This window comes from Ahaetulla prasina, chromosome 1 (genome assembly GCF_028640845.1).
Source record: "Ahaetulla prasina isolate Xishuangbanna chromosome 1, ASM2864084v1, whole genome shotgun sequence".
In the NCBI taxonomy this organism is placed as follows: domain Eukaryota; kingdom Metazoa; phylum Chordata; class Lepidosauria; order Squamata; family Colubridae; genus Ahaetulla; species Ahaetulla prasina.
In genome coordinates this window covers 106,444,649-106,463,072 of record NC_080539.1, presented here as the reverse complement: position 1 = coordinate 106,463,072, position 18,424 = coordinate 106,444,649, and the positions used below count along the sequence as shown (strand labels likewise).

At 37.5% G+C, this 18,424-nt stretch overlaps 1 protein-coding gene across 5 annotated transcripts in view; it reads right to left on the bottom strand.

Moving 5' to 3' along the window:
* Nucleotides 1-16,039, bottom strand: part of MED23 (mediator complex subunit 23) — a 52,436-nt gene extending 36,397 nt beyond the window's left edge. The window contains exons 1-11 of one of the 5 annotated variants that reach the window (XM_058171683.1): nt 15,894-16,039; nt 13,700-13,731; nt 13,512-13,599; nt 12,400-12,524; nt 12,152-12,263; nt 9,907-10,005; nt 8,997-9,098; nt 8,192-8,261; nt 3,909-4,021; nt 1,918-2,013; nt 1,240-1,257 (exon numbers count right to left, since the gene is read on the bottom strand). In XM_058171683.1, coding sequence (XP_058027666.1) covers nt 1,240-1,257; nt 1,918-2,013; nt 3,909-4,021; nt 8,192-8,261; nt 8,997-9,098; nt 9,907-10,005; nt 12,152-12,263; nt 12,400-12,524; nt 13,512-13,599; nt 13,700-13,731; nt 15,894-15,944 — 906 coding nt within the window. In that variant the 5' untranslated portion in view covers nt 15,945-16,039. Of the gene's footprint in view, nt 1-1,239; nt 1,258-1,917; nt 2,014-3,908; nt 4,022-6,044; nt 6,115-8,191; nt 8,262-8,996; nt 9,099-9,906; nt 10,006-12,151; nt 12,264-12,399; nt 12,525-13,511; nt 13,600-13,699; nt 13,732-15,893 lie in introns of all 5 variants that reach the window. The other 4 variants (XM_058171692.1, XM_058171701.1, XM_058171711.1 and 1 more) reach the window with 4 other exon arrangements.
* Between the last annotated feature and the right edge of the window lie 2,385 nt (nt 16,040-18,424).

Below are 18,424 nucleotides of genomic sequence, written 5' to 3'. Positions count from 1 at the left end.
TTGTAAAGCATTTTGTGATTTTCTTTTAAAAATTCTTCCTTTCTGAAGAGGGACACCTTCAGAAAACAATAGATTGACTGACATATCTCTAAGGACTTCCTCATTTGTATGGAGAATGCCCTGGACTCTTAAAATCTATGGGTTTAGCCATCAAGCAACACTGCATGTCCCCTTATCAAAAGGGAATTGAAAAATGAACACAATTGCCACAGTACAAAATTTGATAAGTTGTCATACAATGAAACCTCTACACACAGAAGGGATTTAAAATGCAGTGTAATTTGGAAGTGCACAGGGAGTTCACTGAATTGGGCAGTTATGTAGCCATGATAAAGGAAAGAACGTTTTATATGGAAGTAGGACTTTCTATGTGCCATTTTTTGGAAAAGACATTGTTGTTTTCCAAAAAGCTCCATCTGCCACAATCAATACTCTATAACTCAGATTCTTTATTATGGTCAAAGTATTTTATGTTCAGCTATAATGTGGAAGGCTTTGCAAAGTAACATGTGGAAATGCTTCAAAATCTGTGGAAATGGGGATTCATTTATTTACTGTAACCCATGTTTTATTTTCAAGCAAATGTTATGGTCAAGCACAATCCATGAAATAAAAGTTTTTTTTTTTCAAAATGAAAACACTGACACAACCTTCACTATGGTATTGCAAACACTGTCATCAAACTTTACTAAAAATAAAGTTAGATTAGAAACAGACTAAAATTGCCAATATTTGAGTATACAAACAGGCAAGCATATACAGCAAGTAAAAGTTGCAATTTTTTCAAAATTTTCCTCCTCCTTTTTTTCTTCCACCTAATTCAGCCCATTTGGAGCTTCTTGGGAACGCATTTATTAGAGAGGCTGAGAATGACCTTTCCTAGTCAAGTTGAATTTTTACCTACAAATCTTACACAGTGGTTAAATTCAACAAAGGGAATTTTCTTTAGATCTTTTCATAGCAACTTTGGTTCTTTCTTTTAGACATTTTACAGTTTGAACAAAAATAACGATGAAGGGATTGGACAGTAATGGCTAAATCTTGTCCAGGTACTGAACTGGCTATGAATATCCTTTGGTAACCTCATAACCTCTGATTTGAAAAGGTTCTTATCATGGCATGTGAAAATCCCACCAATTTCAAGCCCTGGCCAGATGCGTATTCTCGAACTGGAATCAGTGGCTAAAAAGCAGCCAGCGTATCGTTAGTCACAATACAACAGTAAGGTTGTGAACATACCTGAGCAATGTTCAAGGTCTAGAGCATTGGAGGATGGGCAGGACAAGACAGGACAGAACAAAAATAAAGGAAGAAAAAAAGAAAAGACAAAACAGTGACTATGAGGCCAGCCTCAAGTTACCCCAAATCAGACCAAGCCCACCCACATGGTCAGGCAAAAAAAAAAAAAGAAGAGAGAAAAAAAAAGAAGCACAAAAATTTAAATAAAATAATATCAATTAACAGTTGACTATTCATTACCAGCAAAGGTAATGAAAACATGCCAAGGCATTCAACAGACAAATTCTACCGACTCTTCATCTAAGCAATGCATCTATCACCACCATCTTTCAGTCAATCAATCAATCAATCAGCCCATCAATATTAAATGAGAAGATGTCTGCTGTAGAACGAAATCTGTCCAGGGTATATTTGAGGCTGGCCTTATAGGGAAAAAAAGCAATGCCAAAAAATATCCTTTAAAAAAAAAAAAAACCTTTCAATTTAGAAGTTTTTTTTAAAGCAATATGTAAGTAAACAGAAATAATCGTGCCCAATTAACCTAAGGCAATAATATTGAAGGGGAAAAACATGATCTGATCCTCAACTGTTTTGCTTAGTTAGCTACAGCAAAGAAAAAGAGAAAAGAAAAGTGCAGGTTCTATGCAAAGGAATAGCCGTTACAGCACAATACAGTACCTGCTTGTTTAGGCCTAGCATATTGCAGACCATATCTCGGGAATAGGGCTGCTCCAGCACATACCGCAACAAGGCAGTCTGAGGCTCAAACAGATCCTTGAAAACAAGAATAAAAGCAAACAAATCCCAACCTATTGGCACAAAATAAAATTGTTGAAAACTGAAATCAAATGCACTGTCCACACAAAGCAGCGTTTGGCAACGTTGACACCCATGAGCGCTAACACACACTACGATACTCCCAGACAACCTCTGCACATCCTTCCAGTAAAATAGACACATAGGGTACGCGAGCATTTGGCTGATAAGGTCACTTGGTTTTGCAGTATTACCTGGGCATTCATGCATTAAGAACTCACAAAACTTTCTGCAAGCAAACGGAAATTACTGGGTGGGATGGATAGAAATTTCACATAAGACTTTAAGATTCTCTTTTTTAAAAAAAGACAAAAAACGTTCCGCATATCCTGCGAAGAAGCGTGTGACATTGCCCAGACCTAAAAAGACTGCCAATATGTCTAATTGTCTCTTTTGTCTCAGATGCTTTTTCTACCAGAATCCTATTTCAGGCTTCATTTGTTTAGAGGACAGGAGTGATTTGTTACAAATATTACGCAGCATCTGGCAGAATCATCTATCTATAGAGAGGGAAATTAAGACTTGTGCAAAGCATCTAAACAGAGAAGCTTTACAATGCATTCACCCTCGATAAAGTACTGTACCTCTTTTCGAGTCATTAAAATGGTTTTCAGATCTGCAAGGCTCACATGGCTGCTTTGGAAGATGTTCCCAGTTGCCTCCAGGCACGGAGCCACTCGGCTTCAATGGCAGTTCCGCTAGAACTTTTTGTGGGGTTTTTTGGCATTGTACAAATTACTGGGGACAGTTTTTGAAACAGCTGCAGGGACTCATTTACTCAGCTGCTCTAAAAACCTGGGGGGAAAAATCCTTCTCATTTTCACTGAAGCTAACCCTTGTAGACAAGAAGTTCCTATTCACAATGATTTCACCTTCTTTATCGCTTTATTTTCCAAGCATTTTATGTTGGAAAATTAAGAGCAAACAATCATAATCAAAAGGAAGGTGTAAAATTTATCCCCAGAGCTTTAATTGGTATCAAAGTAGGACTCAGTCAAGGTGCAGATGCAATTAGATGCAGCTGTAACTGCTTATTAATGGAACAGAATGGAGGAAGTTTGCATGTTATTTGGATTTTTTTCCTATTAGCTCTCGAATCTGAGGGAAATGCATCATTTCCTAGTTAATAACCTTTTAGCAGGGTTTTTTTTTTAAAAAAATACTGTGGTTGCACTCTGTTTCTTGCAGATGTTTTTTATTTTATATTTCTGTGATTTGAAATAATTTTTTTGTTACTTATTGTAAGGTGCCTAAAACTTGGTGGGCCATAGTTCAAATGAATCATAAATAATAATGGAAGAGGTATTGCATGTAGAGTTTGCATGCTTTATATTATGCCCAAGTCTGGTCCTGAATTTTTGGATTTTGAGAAGAATCTTTTTAAAAATAGTTTGATTTGCTTTGAAAAAAATTAAAGGAAACTTGGAGACATCTTGCTGCTGTCAAAATCTTTTCAGGGCTTACTTTAAGGGTAGTAAAATACTTTATTCTACTTTCCTGAGAGAGAGAGAGAGAGGGAGGGAGGGAGGGAAGGAAGGAAGGAAGGAAGGAAGGAAGGAAGGAAGGAAGGAAGAGAAAGAAAGAAAGAAAGAAAGAAAGAAAGAAAGAAAGAAAGAAAGAAAGAAAGAAAGAAAGAAAGAAAGAAAAACTTTTTCCAGGATTAGTGCAATGTTTGGGATACCGTCCAAGAGTTCAAAAATAAAAAACCTACATACACACCTGTTTAATGTTTTTTTTTACAAGCATTCAATTAATAAGCTAAATCTCAATTTTAACTAAATTTTTTAAATAGGATTAATATGCTTTATTCTATTATATTTCAAAGCATTCACAAAGGTCACATGCACATATACCTTATCATATGGCAAAAGGCCTTTCAATGGAAAACGAAGAGTTGTCGGGTCCAGCTTCCATGAATTGCAAATAGCACCAGAGTTGTTCACTACAGGAAGAAGACTACATCGTCCTGGATACCAAAGAGAGAAAATCACAAAGTATATCATTCCCTAAATATAATGATTACCATAACTGGGTTATTATTCCTTAGCTTTTTTTTATATAAAAATGCAACACTTCTACAGATGGCTACAGGTTACATTTTATAAGTATTTTAAGTATCAACATTTCCCATTTTCAGGTATTTTAGATAATCAAGTTACCCTGAATAACAAATAACAAATTTCACTTTTTCTATTATTATTCTTTACTGTTATTAAATACAACAACATGAAATCACATCAATTCTTTAGCTGGCACTGACCTTCATAAACATCCCCAGAACTTACGTTGCAATATATTGGTATAGGATATGTTCAGATCCAAGCAGTCTGGTCTTTGGTAACGGACAGTTAGAAATATTATCAATGTGAAGAATATAACATTTATATATTTTTCTATCTTATATTAAACTTTGTGCAGCTCCCAGTCAAGATTTTTGGTACCGCACCCAGTGTGCTGATAGCCACTGGGACTATGAAAAACTGATGGGCAGTTTATGCCATAATTTTTCAATTTCAATTTTCAGATCTTTATATTTTGTGAGCTTCTCCAATTTTTTGTCGACTTTTCTACTATCCCCTGGTATTGCTACATGATAATTTCTTCTTTTCAACTACAGTTAAATCTGTTGTTATGTTATGTGCCAAGACTTTAATCAGCCTGTATTCGAAAACCCCACAATATTTTAACCTGCTCATTTTCTACTACTTTTTCAACTCTATGTTTTTCAGTTTTTCATTACTGGTACATGATAATTTTTGTAGATGTTCCAGTGAGTCATTTTGCAACTATGCTGTGTCATTGCTTATAATCAGTTTGTATGAGCTACACGTATGATATACTGTTTCTTCTGCTTCTTTGCACAATCTGCACTTTGAATTGTTTGATGATTTTTTTCCCATTCCGGCCTTGATTGCATTAGTTGACTAGCTTGTTGTGGAACAGCCAAAATCAATCCTTTGGCTTTTTTAAAAAAAATTCTAGTGTTTCAATTGTAAACAATTGCCAGGTTTTATCTATCTACTTTTCTTTGACTCTTCTGTAGAAATTGACCATGCAATACGGTATCAATAGCACTTATATACCACTTCATAGTGCTTTTCAACTCTAAGTGATTTACAGAGTCAGCACATTACCCCTCAAAATCTGGCTCCTCATTTTACTGACCTTGGAAGGATGGAAGGCCGCGTCAACCTTGAGCTGGTCAGGATCGAACTCCTGGCAGCGGGAATGCAGGGTTAGCCTGCAAATACTGCATTCTAACCACTGTGTCACCACAGCCATGCCTTTCTTTGCCTGAATTCTGCTTGTTTCCTGTACATTCAGTCTTATTATTATATACAATTGCTATTATTAGGGATTCTCATTTTATAGACAAAAATACATAATCCAAAGACCTAATCTTTAGAAATACTTTCTATAGTACCCTGGCCATGAGGTTGGACCTAGCCATTGAACCCTGCCCCTTGCAAAGATTTTCTTTATTCCTCCCTTCCTCATTCCCTCCCTAATTTATAGACTGATTCAATTGACAGTACGAATGTAGGCAGCTGACATAACAGAGTTGTGATAAAAACAAAACACAAGATAAAATCAAGCACAACAATTACTATGCATCAGAGGAAAATAATTAACATAGATATACTCCTGAAGATACAAGAAAAAAGACTCTGTAAAACTGCTTAGAGAGGGCTGTAAAACATTACGAAATGGTATATAAGTAAGTGCTATTGCTATAAGAACTACTTTGAGCTCTCAAATGAGGATAGAAATGCATTAAATTAGTCTTTGCAAACTTACCATGCCATGTTTAGCCTGATGACCAAATCTGTAGCCTGTTTTGTTTGATACCAAGTGATAGATTAGAATTTAAGAACCAATGGTAACTATGGGTAATAGACATACCAAATGCCTTCAAACTTCATAGGCTAGAGAGAGCTAATCCTTCAGTTCCCACAAGTACAATTGCTACATACACAGTAAATGCTTACCGCAGATGGAATTTATCCTTGCTGTAGGCCTGAAGGAATCCACAAAATCCGATACAAGGTTACCTAACAACTAAAAGACATACCAAATAGGAAAATATGATTTAAACGCTAGTTACAAATCACAATTAATTCAAAACCCAGAAATCACAAAGTATATCATTCCCTAAATATAATGATTACCATAACTGGGTTATTATTCCTTAGCTTTTTTTTATATAAAAATGCAACACTTCTACAGATGGCTACAGGTTACATTTTATAAGTATTTTAAGTATCAACATTTCCCATTTTCAGGTATTTTAGATAATCAAGTTACCCTGAATAACAAATAACAAATTTCACTTTTTCTATTATTATTCTTTACTGTTATTAAATACAACAACATGAAATCACATCAATTCTTTAGCTGGCACTGACCTTCATAAACATCCCCAGAACTTACGTTGCAATATATTGGTATAGGATATGTTCAGATCCAAGCAGTCTGGTCTTTGGTAACGGACAGTTAGAAATATTATCAATGTGAAGAATATAACATTTATATATTTTTCTATCTTATATTAAACTTTGTGCAGCTCCCAGTCAAGATTTTTGGTACCGCACCCAGTGTGCTGATAGCCACTGGGACTATGAAAAACTGATGGGCAGTTTATGCCATAATTTTTCAATTTCAATTTTCAGATCTTTATATTTTGTGAGCTTCTCCAATTTTTTGTCGACTTTTCTACTATCCCCTGGTATTGCTACATGATAATTTCTTCTTTTCAACTACAGTTAAATCTGTTGTTATGTTATGTGCCAAGACTTTAATCAGCCTGTATTCGAAAACCCCACAATATTTTTAACCTGCTCATTTTCTACTACTTTTTCAACTCTATGTTTTTCAGTTTTTCATTACTGGTACATGATAATTTTTGTAGATGTTCCAGTGAGTCATTTTGCAACTATGCTGTGTCATTGCTTATAATCAGTTTGTATGAGCTACACGTATGATATACTGTTTCTTCTGCTTCTTTGCACAATCTGCACTTTGAATTGTTTGATGATTTTTTTCCCATTCCGGCCTTGATTGCATTAGTTGACTAGCTTGTTGTGGAACAGCCAAAATCAATCCTTTGGCTTTTTTAAAAAAAATTCTAGTGTTTCAATTGTAAACAATTGCCAGGTTTTATCTATCTACTTTTCTTTGACTCTTCTGTAGAAATTGACCATGCAATACGGTATCAATAGCACTTATATACCACTTCATAGTGCTTTTCAACTCTAAGTGATTTACAGAGTCAGCACATTACCCCTCAAAATCTGGCTCCTCATTTTACTGACCTTGGAAGGATGGAAGGCCGCGTCAACCTTGAGCTGGTCAGGATCGAACTCCTGGCAGCGGGAATGCAGGGTTAGCCTGCAAATACTGCATTCTAACCACTGTGTCACCACAGCCATGCCTTTCTTTGCCTGAATTCTGCTTGTTTCCTGTACATTCAGTCTTATTATTATATACAATTGCTATTATTAGGGATTCTCATTTTATAGACAAAAATACATAATCCAAAGACCTAATCTTTAGAAATACTTTCTATAGTACCCTGGCCATGAGGTTGGACCTAGCCATTGAACCCTGCCCCTTGCAAAGATTTTCTTTATTCCTCCCTTCCTCATTCCCTCCCTAATTTATAGACTGATTCAATTGACAGTACGAATGTAGGCAGCTGACATAACAGAGTTGTGATAAAAACAAAACACAAGATAAAATCAAGCACAACAATTACTATGCATCAGAGGAAAATAATTAACATAGATATACTCCTGAAGATACAAGAAAAAAGACTCTGTAAAACTGCTTAGAGAGGGCTGTAAAACATTACGAAATGGTATATAAGTAAGTGCTATTGCTATAAGAACTACTTTGAGCTCTCAAATGAGGATAGAAATGCATTAAATTAGTCTTTGCAAACTTACCATGCCATGTTTAGCCTGATGACCAAATCTGTAGCCTGTTTTGTTTGATACCAAGTGATAGATTAGAATTTAAGAACCAATGGTAACTATGGGTAATAGACATACCAAATGCCTTCAAACTTCATAGGCTAGAGAGAGCTAATCCTTCAGTTCCCACAAGTACAATTGCTACATACACAGTAAATGCTTACCGCAGATGGAATTTATCCTTGCTGTAGGCCTGAAGGAATCCACAAAATCCGATACAAGGTTACCTAACAACTAAAAGACATACCAAATAGGAAAATATGATTTAAACGCTAGTTACAAATCACAATTAATTCAAAACCCAGAAATCACAACTTGAAAGTACCATGAAAACAGCAATGCTTTGAACTTTGTGTGCTCTTATGTATCCTGTTATACAAAGTAATTTCTAACAATTTACATACTTTGCATAACAACACTATTCTGCAAAATGGTATAAGTTGCAAATGATATAAAAAGTGCAAATGATATAATTTACACGATGCCTTCTTTTTAGGTTTTTGAACCTGTATTTCTTGTGTATGCATGTGTGCGCGCACACACTTTTGAGTCAGTGTTGGCTGCTGGTGACTAACTGGACAAGCCTGTGCAGTATTCTTGGCAAGATTTTAGAGTAGTTTGCCATTGCCAGGGTTAAGACAGACTCTGGACCTAAGTCACCCAGTTGGCTTTGTGCCCAAGGCAAGACTAGAATTCACTGGCTCCTAGTTTCTAGCCTGATGCCTTAACCAGTACACCAAACTTGTTTTTTTATCTGTATTATCTATTTTATATTCTTTTAAACTTTTATTTTTATTAATTTTTCTTTATATAACAACTTTAAAAATTATCATCCTGTCCTGTCGTGCCCATCTGTCCATCCATCCATCCATCTATCTATCTAATTTGTTAAACTGCCCATCTACTATCTCCTGTTACTTCCTAACATCCAAAATCGGATTCTTTTAATTTTTAAAGATCAAATCTTACCCAGTGAGGAAGTTTTCCTTCAGGATACAACTTTCGGATTTCGGTGACAGCAAAGTAAGCAGGTAATAAGCATGCATTCCTTTCCAAAATATATGCAACAACCTAAGGAAAAAAACCCAGCAAACCAGAGAAGAGTTTAAATATATATAAAAATCAACATTTGAAACAGCGCAATGTGAAATCCTGTCCAGAGCTATAGTCAGGTAGTCTTTCAGAAATAATTCCATTTTATTGTTGTTCAATTTTTTTTAATTGTTAGATATTTAGTATTTATTAGAGTAGTTCTACTTCCCAAACCTTTGCCCTATTTCCGAAGATTTTGGGAATTTCTATAATCATTCTCTTGTTTCTCTATGAGCCTACATCAATTATGGGATTATTTGCTATGAGATAAATTTTCCTGCTGGAATTAAATAAATAAATATCCAGTTTTTAAAATATGCTCAAAATATGCTGGGCATCTTTCAATTATTTAAATTAAAATTATTTTACAATTTAAATAAAATTACAATTTAAAAATTATTTAAATTGTGAATGTTTCTGAGTAAAAGTACTGTACAAATGCAATGAAAACATTAAACATTTGCAAGAATACTGGAGAATAATGAATAGTCTTTTGTTTTGTTTTAGGACGTAACACGAAAACAGCAAAGCAAACTAAATCCACATATTTTTAACATTTGTAATTAGCATATACTGAGTACCTCAAGGAAGCAATTTTAATTGAAGAATGCTATTACTACCTCTAAGCAAATATAGTCTACAAATTACAAGAGAATTTAATTAGCAGAAAAGTCTCAAAATGTTTCTCAGTTTTCTCTCTTTTTGAAACATTTACATAATTGTTTAACTGTTCCACTAGAAAACAGCAAGCAATTCATATCTAGTTTTCTCCATTTAATATGCTTACCTCTCTTGCTGCTAATAGTTGCTGTACAACAGCAGAGCTCACTGTGTTAGGAATAGTTAGGATTTTCTCCAGGATACCCTTCAAAAGGTCTCGTACACCCTGTAACATACAGATCAAATTCCAAAGGAAAATTATGCCAAAATTCATTCTTTAATATTGTATAAATTAATTAAACTTGAAACACTAATATCAAATTGTACAAAATATGTTATTGTATCTAGAGGACAAAACTTAAGCTTTTTCATTCAAATTGTACTTTGTAAACTGCCACGTCTCTAAAAAAAACAAAACACCTCACAAAAACAATCTTCATAGATTCTTCAGGCGAGTTAGATGTTTTTCAGCTCTCTTTCTAATTAGAAGTTATATGTTGCTTCTCTAATGTACTGTATTTTTCGGAGTATAAGATGCACTTCCCCCTCAAAAGAGGGTGAAAATTTGGGTGTGTCTTATATACTGAATATAGCCCTGCCCACCCACTGGCCCCTACCCTTTGGCCTCCGCGCGTCCTCTGAAACAGAGCTTTTGGAGCAATGGTGGAATTTAAATTTTTTACCATCAGTTCTGTGGGCGTGGCATGGCTTAATGGCCATGGCTTGGTGGGTGTGGCAGGGGAAGGATACTGCAAAATCCCCATTCCCTCCCCACTCCTGGGGGAAGGTTATTGTAAAATCTCCATTCCCACCCCACTCTGGGGCCAGCCAGAGGTGGTATTTGCTGGTTCTCTGAACTTCTCAAAATTTCCGCTACCAGTTCTCCAGAACCTGTCAGAACCTGCTGAATTGTTTTGGAGCTTTTGGGGGCTGCAAACACAGCCTCTCAAACGGAGACCCTTTCAAATAGCCTCCAAAAGCTCCGTTTGAGAAGCTGCTGTTGCAGCCTCCAAAAGCTCCGTTTGCAAAAGAGCTTCTCCATTTGCGAAGGAGCTTCTCTTTGCAAAGGCAGCTTCTCAAACGGAGCTTTCGGAGAGTGAAAAAGCAAGGCACAGAGGCCAAAATGGCAACCCAGAACAGCTGCTGCCTTGTCGGACTGGTTCCGCAAATCCCCTGTTGTACTCACTGGAGTACCCTGCGACAATCAGCTGCATTTTTGAAGCTATGTATTTGCGCCGAGGCATGTGCACGCTCACAACCAGTAAACCTGCCAGCAAACCTGTTGCTAAAGTTCACCTCTGGGAACAGCTGATTGATGGTATTCCAGGAGGCTGATCCATCCACCAATCAGCTACTCGTGCTGAATCAGTCTAATGTGCTGAAGCTGACCAGGCTGTTTGCTAAGGACACTAGCCAGGTGAATACCAATGGATGCTGGTAGGCAGTGGCAAAAAATTTTCTTCTTATTATTTTTCTCCCCCAAATCTAAAGTGCGTCTTATACTCTGGAGCGTCTTATACTCCGAAAAATAAGGTAATTTAGAAGAACTATGTGCAGAAACAAATTAATGAGCAGTGATCTTCTTGATGGTGTAGAATCAAGGCAGATGACACATTATTTCTTGTATTTGATATCTCCATTCATCTCTAATGGCTGTGCCATGACTCCAGCCAAAGACTATAATCAGATGGGCATGCCTGTTCAGGGCATGTCACATTTTTCAACTTTCAATTTCCAAACATTGGGGGTGCTCAAAAGTTATAACATGCCTTGCGAATTGTAAAGATACTTTTGGTTACTTTAATATAATTTAGATGTACTTGGTAAGTAACGATATAAATATGATAACATTTTGTTTATTTTGTCTTATACAATCATATAAAATGAGTAAAAGAAATGGATGAAAAAGAAAATGGATGTACCAACCCATTTGAAATGTATAAACCTTTATGACTAGAAATACTTGTACTGTTGACTGATCTGATAATAACTAAGATTGGAATATCAGTAAAATAGAATCACTAGAGCAGGTAATTAAGGTCTTTCCAATTCTACAACTGAATTCATTACAGAATGTTATACTTCATAAGAAATTATAATCTATGTTAGAGTGAATTTAAACTATAGCTCTATCTCCTATCTTTCTGACAGACATTTAATTTTATAATTATATACTGTACATATTTAACATGATATGGGGTTGTAGATGGCTTTTTTTTTATGCTATATGCTACCTAGAGTCATACTGTTTGAGTTGGGCAGCCTTATAAATCTTAAAAACAGATACACAGATTTAAGTTTATGGCTAGATAAAAATGCAAAGAAGCTATTAATGCTATATCATAAAAATAGGATATATGTAGTGTTATTACCTTGTAGTCTACACCACCAATTATTTTTTGAACCAGTTTAAATGTCAGAGACCAAAGCTGTGTCCTTTCCCATTCTAGATTGTCAGAATTCAGCAGAGATTCACAAACCATTCTAGGAAAATTAAAGGAAAAAAACCCACAATGAATGGTATCTTTTCTAAGCAGATCTGATGTATTATTACGATCTTTAAGCAACTGATCGCCTGTAATAAATTCTCTATTTTGCAGTTTATCTGAAAGAAACATACCTGGGTGGCAGTAACCCAGTCTCCACAGCCATTGCTAAGCAATCATATAGAAAAGAAATTCTTTTAGGACTATGTTGACTATGTATGAACCGTACAATCCACTGAACGCACTGTTCATGAGATTCCTGTAAGATAAAAAAAATTATATACATTCAATAACTTCACAGTTTGTTAAAAAACCATAAAAAATTACATTGATAAAAACTTACCACAAGCCGTTGCAATCTCAGTGCAAGAATTGACAATTGAAAGTTTTGGGTTGTATCATTCTTATGTTGATAAAACTTTAAGCTGAAATAATTTAAGGCAGGGATGCTATACAGCAGGTTCTGGAGAACCAGCAGCGGAGATTTTGAGTAGTTCGGAGAACCAGCAAATATCACCTCCGGCTGGCCCCAGAGTGGGTGGGAATGGAGATTTTGCAATATCCTTCCCCCAGGAGTGGGATGGGAATGGGGATTTTGCAATATCCTTCCTCCAGGAGTGAGTTGGGAATGGAGATTTTGCAGTATCCTTCCCCTGCCACGCCCACCAAGCCACGCCCACAGAACCGGTAGTAAAAAAACTTGAATTCTACCACTGATTTAAGGTCTTACAAACCCAAAGGCCTATACATACCCTGTTTCCCCTAAAATAAGACATCCCTGGATAATAAGCCCAATCGGGCTTTTGAGCGCATGCACTAAAATAAGCCCTCATTGAAAATAAGCCCTCCCCAAAAATATTTAAACACATGCGCAGCCAGTCCTCGCCATTTCCTCTAGTTTCCTCCACACGCCCCAAAATAATAGGACCTCCCTGAAAATAAGGCCAAGCGCTTATTTCGGGGTTCAAAAAAATTTAAGACAGGGTCTTATTTCTGGGGAAACACGGTAACTAGAAACTGGAAACAGAAATGGACAGTCCTTTTAGAAAAAGATGGCAATATCCTATCCATAAGCTGCTCAGCAGGACAGGCCTCTAGTTAGAAACTCTTGCCAGGGAATTTACAGATATCAGATAGCCAAGATATTGATAAGAAAATATTAGGTTTATAAAAACTGTCAACATATGAAATAACTGAAGAAATTGGAATTGGATGTGATTAAAAAAGCAGCAAATAAAATACTCACCTGGGAAAGATTGCTCCAGAACTGTCGAAAGGCACTCAAACAGCTGATTAATTTAGTCCGCTCATCTTCTGGGGTATCCATAAACATGCTAATACAAGTAAAGCCAAATTATTTATAGAGTATTTCATCACTAGTTACTACAACAGAATCTCTACAGTTATACTAGAAAATGTTTATATTAGACTTACCCAGGAAAAGCTTCCTCTATGACTTCTGTTTTCTATAAAAGAATTTAAAACACTGTATCATTCTAAGAACAATTTAGCTTTTATCCTATGCCACCTATATGTCATGTTTAAAACAAAGTACCCAGAACAGGCAGAGGAATAAACATTCCCAAACATTCTCAAATCTCCTTTATGTAGGTAAACAGGTGAAAAAAGGTAAGCACAGAGCCAATAAACAAACAACCTCACTTCAAGTATCAATCAGTGTTCTAAGCTTATAGTTAGAGAAAAGAAAATGTTTTAGGTAGGGAGGAGTTGTTGATAAAAATATTGATAAAACCCAAGATATTTTACTGCGTGAGATAGAGAAAGAAAAACGGAACAGGGAAATTGCTGAAAGGAAATGGGGCCAAACAAAAACAAGGGCTTGCTATTGTTCTGTGCCAGCATCTGTCAATAACATATTATCCTACATCAGTGTTGGGTTGCTACCGGTTCTCCCCGGTTCGGGAGAGCTGGTAGTAGAAATCTGGATATGAGAGCGAACCGGTTTGCTCCTAACATCAGCCGGGCCCTCCCACCTCCTCCCACCCGTCTCCACACTATACCTTTTATTCCTTTGTTTTTAGCTCAGCTGTAAGGCGTGGCAGAGTGGGTTGCCATGCCTCAGCTGGTTTTTAACTCAATGCGCTTGCGCAAAATGTAAGTTTGGTGCATGTGCGAGCGAAGCGAGCAAGTGCGCAGCAATTGTGTGCAAAGTATGTGCGCGATGCGAACCGGTGGTAAAACTGGTTAGAACCCATCACTGTCCTACATATGTATTCTAGACACATACTGTCAGCTAGCCTGTTGCCATGGACAAGGGGGGAGGGGTCAGCGGAGAATCTTTCTGGGCTTTGCTTATCTCTCCAAGGTCATTTCTTCTAGCTTTGGTATACAGCAGCCTCCTGGTTGCCTAGCTACAAGGGGGTTGGCTCTACAGTTTCCTTCAAATTGCTGTTTCAAGCGCTTTGCCTTATATCTTGTCTGAAGCTTGTTGCTTTCGGTTCATTCCTAGTAAAAGTACTTTTCTCTGAATCTATGGAGCCAAGGATTTTTCTTTTCTAGGAAATGAAAATGGACAGAGGCAGCCCTGACATGTACAATATACTGACGTCTATATATCTATACAATGTATAGAAAACACAAAGTCCATATTGGGAGGCCATTAAAAAAGCAAAAATAATCCCACCACTAACAAAATATCTGTAAGCACTTGCCCCGCATCTCAAAAAAGAATGATATGGAACTAGAGGGGGAAGAGATGAAGCAATTCCCTTGTGAGGAAGAAATCCCAATGTTGGGAACTATTACATCTGCAAGAGTGATGAATGGCAGAAGATAGGTGTCCAAGTGACGTACTGAACAAAGTAAAAGGGTTTTTCATCTCTCATAGTTTTAGAACTGGAAGATCCAGCCAAGCCAAAGGCGGTATAGTCTTCACTTTGCCAACAATAGTTATGCCCATCAACTGGGACAGCTTTAACAGGAGCCTAGCTAATCCAAGATGAATAAGACTATCCAGAATAACTGAAAGTTACATGGAAGCCCTAAAACAGGAGCCTTGCTTTCTTAGCTGAGAAGCAGCGAAGGCTGTTTCAGAGGCAATTCTTCATTTTCCCCCAGAGGGACCTAATCTACGGGGGAGTTGAGGATGTTTGGAGTTAGATGAGGTTGGACTTCATCTAGATTGCCATAACAGAGTGGCCATTCAAAGGTCCATCTCCTCCATGGGTTGCCCATGGAAGGAAGAACCATAAGGACCCGTTGTCGCTCCAGTTGTTGTTTCTTGTTGTTTGTTTTTCTCCTTCTCCTTCCCCTTCCCCCTCTTTCTCCTTCTTCTTCCTCCTCCTCTTCTTCTTCTCTTCTTCCTATTCTTCTTCTTCTTCTTCCTATTCCTATTATTCTTCCTCCCCCCTCTGTTGCTGGCTAGTTCATTCTCTTTTTCTCATTCTCCGTCTTCCTCCTCCCCCTTTGATTTCTCCATCATCTGTCTTTTGCAAAGTTGCATCGAACGTGTCTTTCTCGCCAGCAGAGACAGCCATCTAAATCTGGCATACACACTCCCCCTTCCCACCCTCTCCGTCCCCGCAGCGTTCCCCATCAGGCGGCGACCATCATTGATGATGGAAGATCTATGATGACGATGACTGCCGTGGTGGGCGGCGGAACTCACCACCACTTCCTCGAAGATACTCTGCAACTGCGCCTCCATCGGGACCGCCATGGCGCGATCCCAAGGCTTTAGTCCGCCACGATCCGGGCGTGAGAAAAAGCAACAGGATCGCCTTCCCCCACCCCCCCCACCAGCCGCCGCTTCCCTTCCCGGAAGTGTTCAGGAAGGCGCTACTTTTCGCATCCGGGTCGCGGGTAGCTGGGTTGGAGTGTGGGAGGAATACTACTACTGCTGCTGCTGGAGGTGGTTGGGACGGAGATGCTGTAGCCTTTATTCACTGCAACGGATTGGAGGGTTAAGGACCGAGAGCTCCCATTTGCTTGTTTTAAAGCAGGGGTCTCCATTGGCAACTTTACGACTTGTGGACTTCAACTCCCAGAATTCATGCGCTGGCTGAGGAATTCTGGGAGTTGAAGTCCACAAACCGTAAAGTTGCGAAGGTTGGAGAGCCCTGCTTTAAAGTTCAGTGAAGCGCGCCAAACTCGGATGAAAAAGCATCTTCGAGCGGTGGAATTGCCGAGGTCCTCGATTTCTTAAAGAAATAGATATCGGATTGCACCCGGTCATAGTTTCTCTGCTCTGATTTTCTTTAATATCAAGAACGAGCAGTTTCCCCCCCAGAACTTAATTTGGTGGCCGAATCCAAACGTTTAGACTGTCTATAAATTTGGAAACGAACACAGCCACCAATTGCATCAACTTGCTTGACTTCGCACAAGACATGACTAGAAAATATTTTGAAAGGCCTGGAGGCCACCCTTGGATTTCTTGCTGGAGAAAGAAAAAAATGAACGAATATTTTGATTTTGGGATTTGATGATTCGATCTGTTTCGCTAAGATAAATGTTGTCAAGTGTTAAAGTTATACATGTTTCCTTGGCATTTATAGTCTTTGTGTAATAGTTTACATTTAAGATGAGAAGATATTTGTACTGTTAGTCTGAATATTTATTACTGTTAGGCTTTTTAATGAACTTTTTGTCATTGAAGATTATTCTTTAATGTTTTATTTGAAAATAAATGAAATTTTGATAGCATCATCTTTGATTAAAGAAATACTGTGAAAATTTAAAATTATATGTGTACTATTTATGATTTAGATAAGTTAAACTTTTAAAGGAGGAGAAAAAGCCTAAAAAAACTCAAAGAAGTAGTGCAAGTTTGGAAGATGTGGAGAGAACTGGCCCATAGAATTGCCTAAAATAGAATAGAATAGAATAGAATTTATTGGCCACACAAGGAATTTGTCTTGGTGCATATGCTCTCAGTGTACATAAAAGAAAACATACCTTCATCAAGGTGTAGGAAGGGAACTTCACCTAGGCAGTGTTGAGCAAAAGGAAACCAAGCCAGGGTGCATCATAATAACAAAAGACACTGACTCAGAATTAAATCTGGCCAGGGAAAAACCCACAAAACACAGAAACCTCAAGGCTATTTAAAAGACAATACCAAGAAATACAGGAAAGGAAATAATCAGGTCACACAGACATAGCCGACCGAATAAAAGAAATAGATTAGATCAAGTAAAAGACAAGATTCAATCACAAGCCTAAATAGATTAACTTCAGTCAAAGCATATGGAAAACAACTAACGGGAGGGAGAATACTTGAGGAAATCAAATCATTAGAATGAACAGATTAAACCGGAACACACACCCAAACACGAAACCCACCCACATTAAAATAATCAGAAAGACAAAACACAGAAAACTTAGCGAGCACATACACAAAAGGAAAACCCATCAAGTACTCCCGAAACAAAGAAATGAAAAGGGAAAAAGAGTATAAAAAATGTACACTTACTGTATATGGTTGTCAGCTCACCCAGGAACGCGGTCCTTGCGCTTGCTGGATTCATCTTCCTGAAAAATAAAGAAACCTCGCTTTCACGCAGCTCGCTTCGATCTCAATTCTTCTAATACATCGCCAACGCTCCAATCTGCTGGAGAGGCTTTCCCAGCCGGGAAATTTGAACCCATTCGGGGAACGATCTATCAATGGTACAACATTTACAACACAAATGATGGTCATAGGGTATAATTTAACCCTTAATGATAGCAACAAAAAGTTACAGTCATACAGTCATAAGTGGAAAGAGATTGGTGATGAAAAGGATGAGAAGATTAATAGTAGTGTAGATTTAGTAAATAGTTTGACAGTGTTGAGGGAATTATTTGTTTAGCAGAGTGATGGCCTTCGGGAAAAAACTGTTCTTGCGTCTAGTTGTTCTGGTGTGCAATGCTCTATAGCATCGTTTTGATAGTTAGGAGTTGAAACAGTTTATGTCCAGGATGTGAGGGATCTGTAAATATTTTCACGGCCCTCTTCTTGATTTGTGCAGTATACAGGTCCTCAATGGAAGGCAGGTTGGTAGCAATTATTTTTTCTGCAGTTCTAATTATCCTCTGAAGTCTGTGTCTTTCTTGTTGGGTTGCAGAACCAAACCAGACAGTTATAGAGGTGCAAATGACAGACTCAATAATTCCTCTGTAGAACTGGATCAGTAGCTCCTTGGGCAGTTTGAGCTT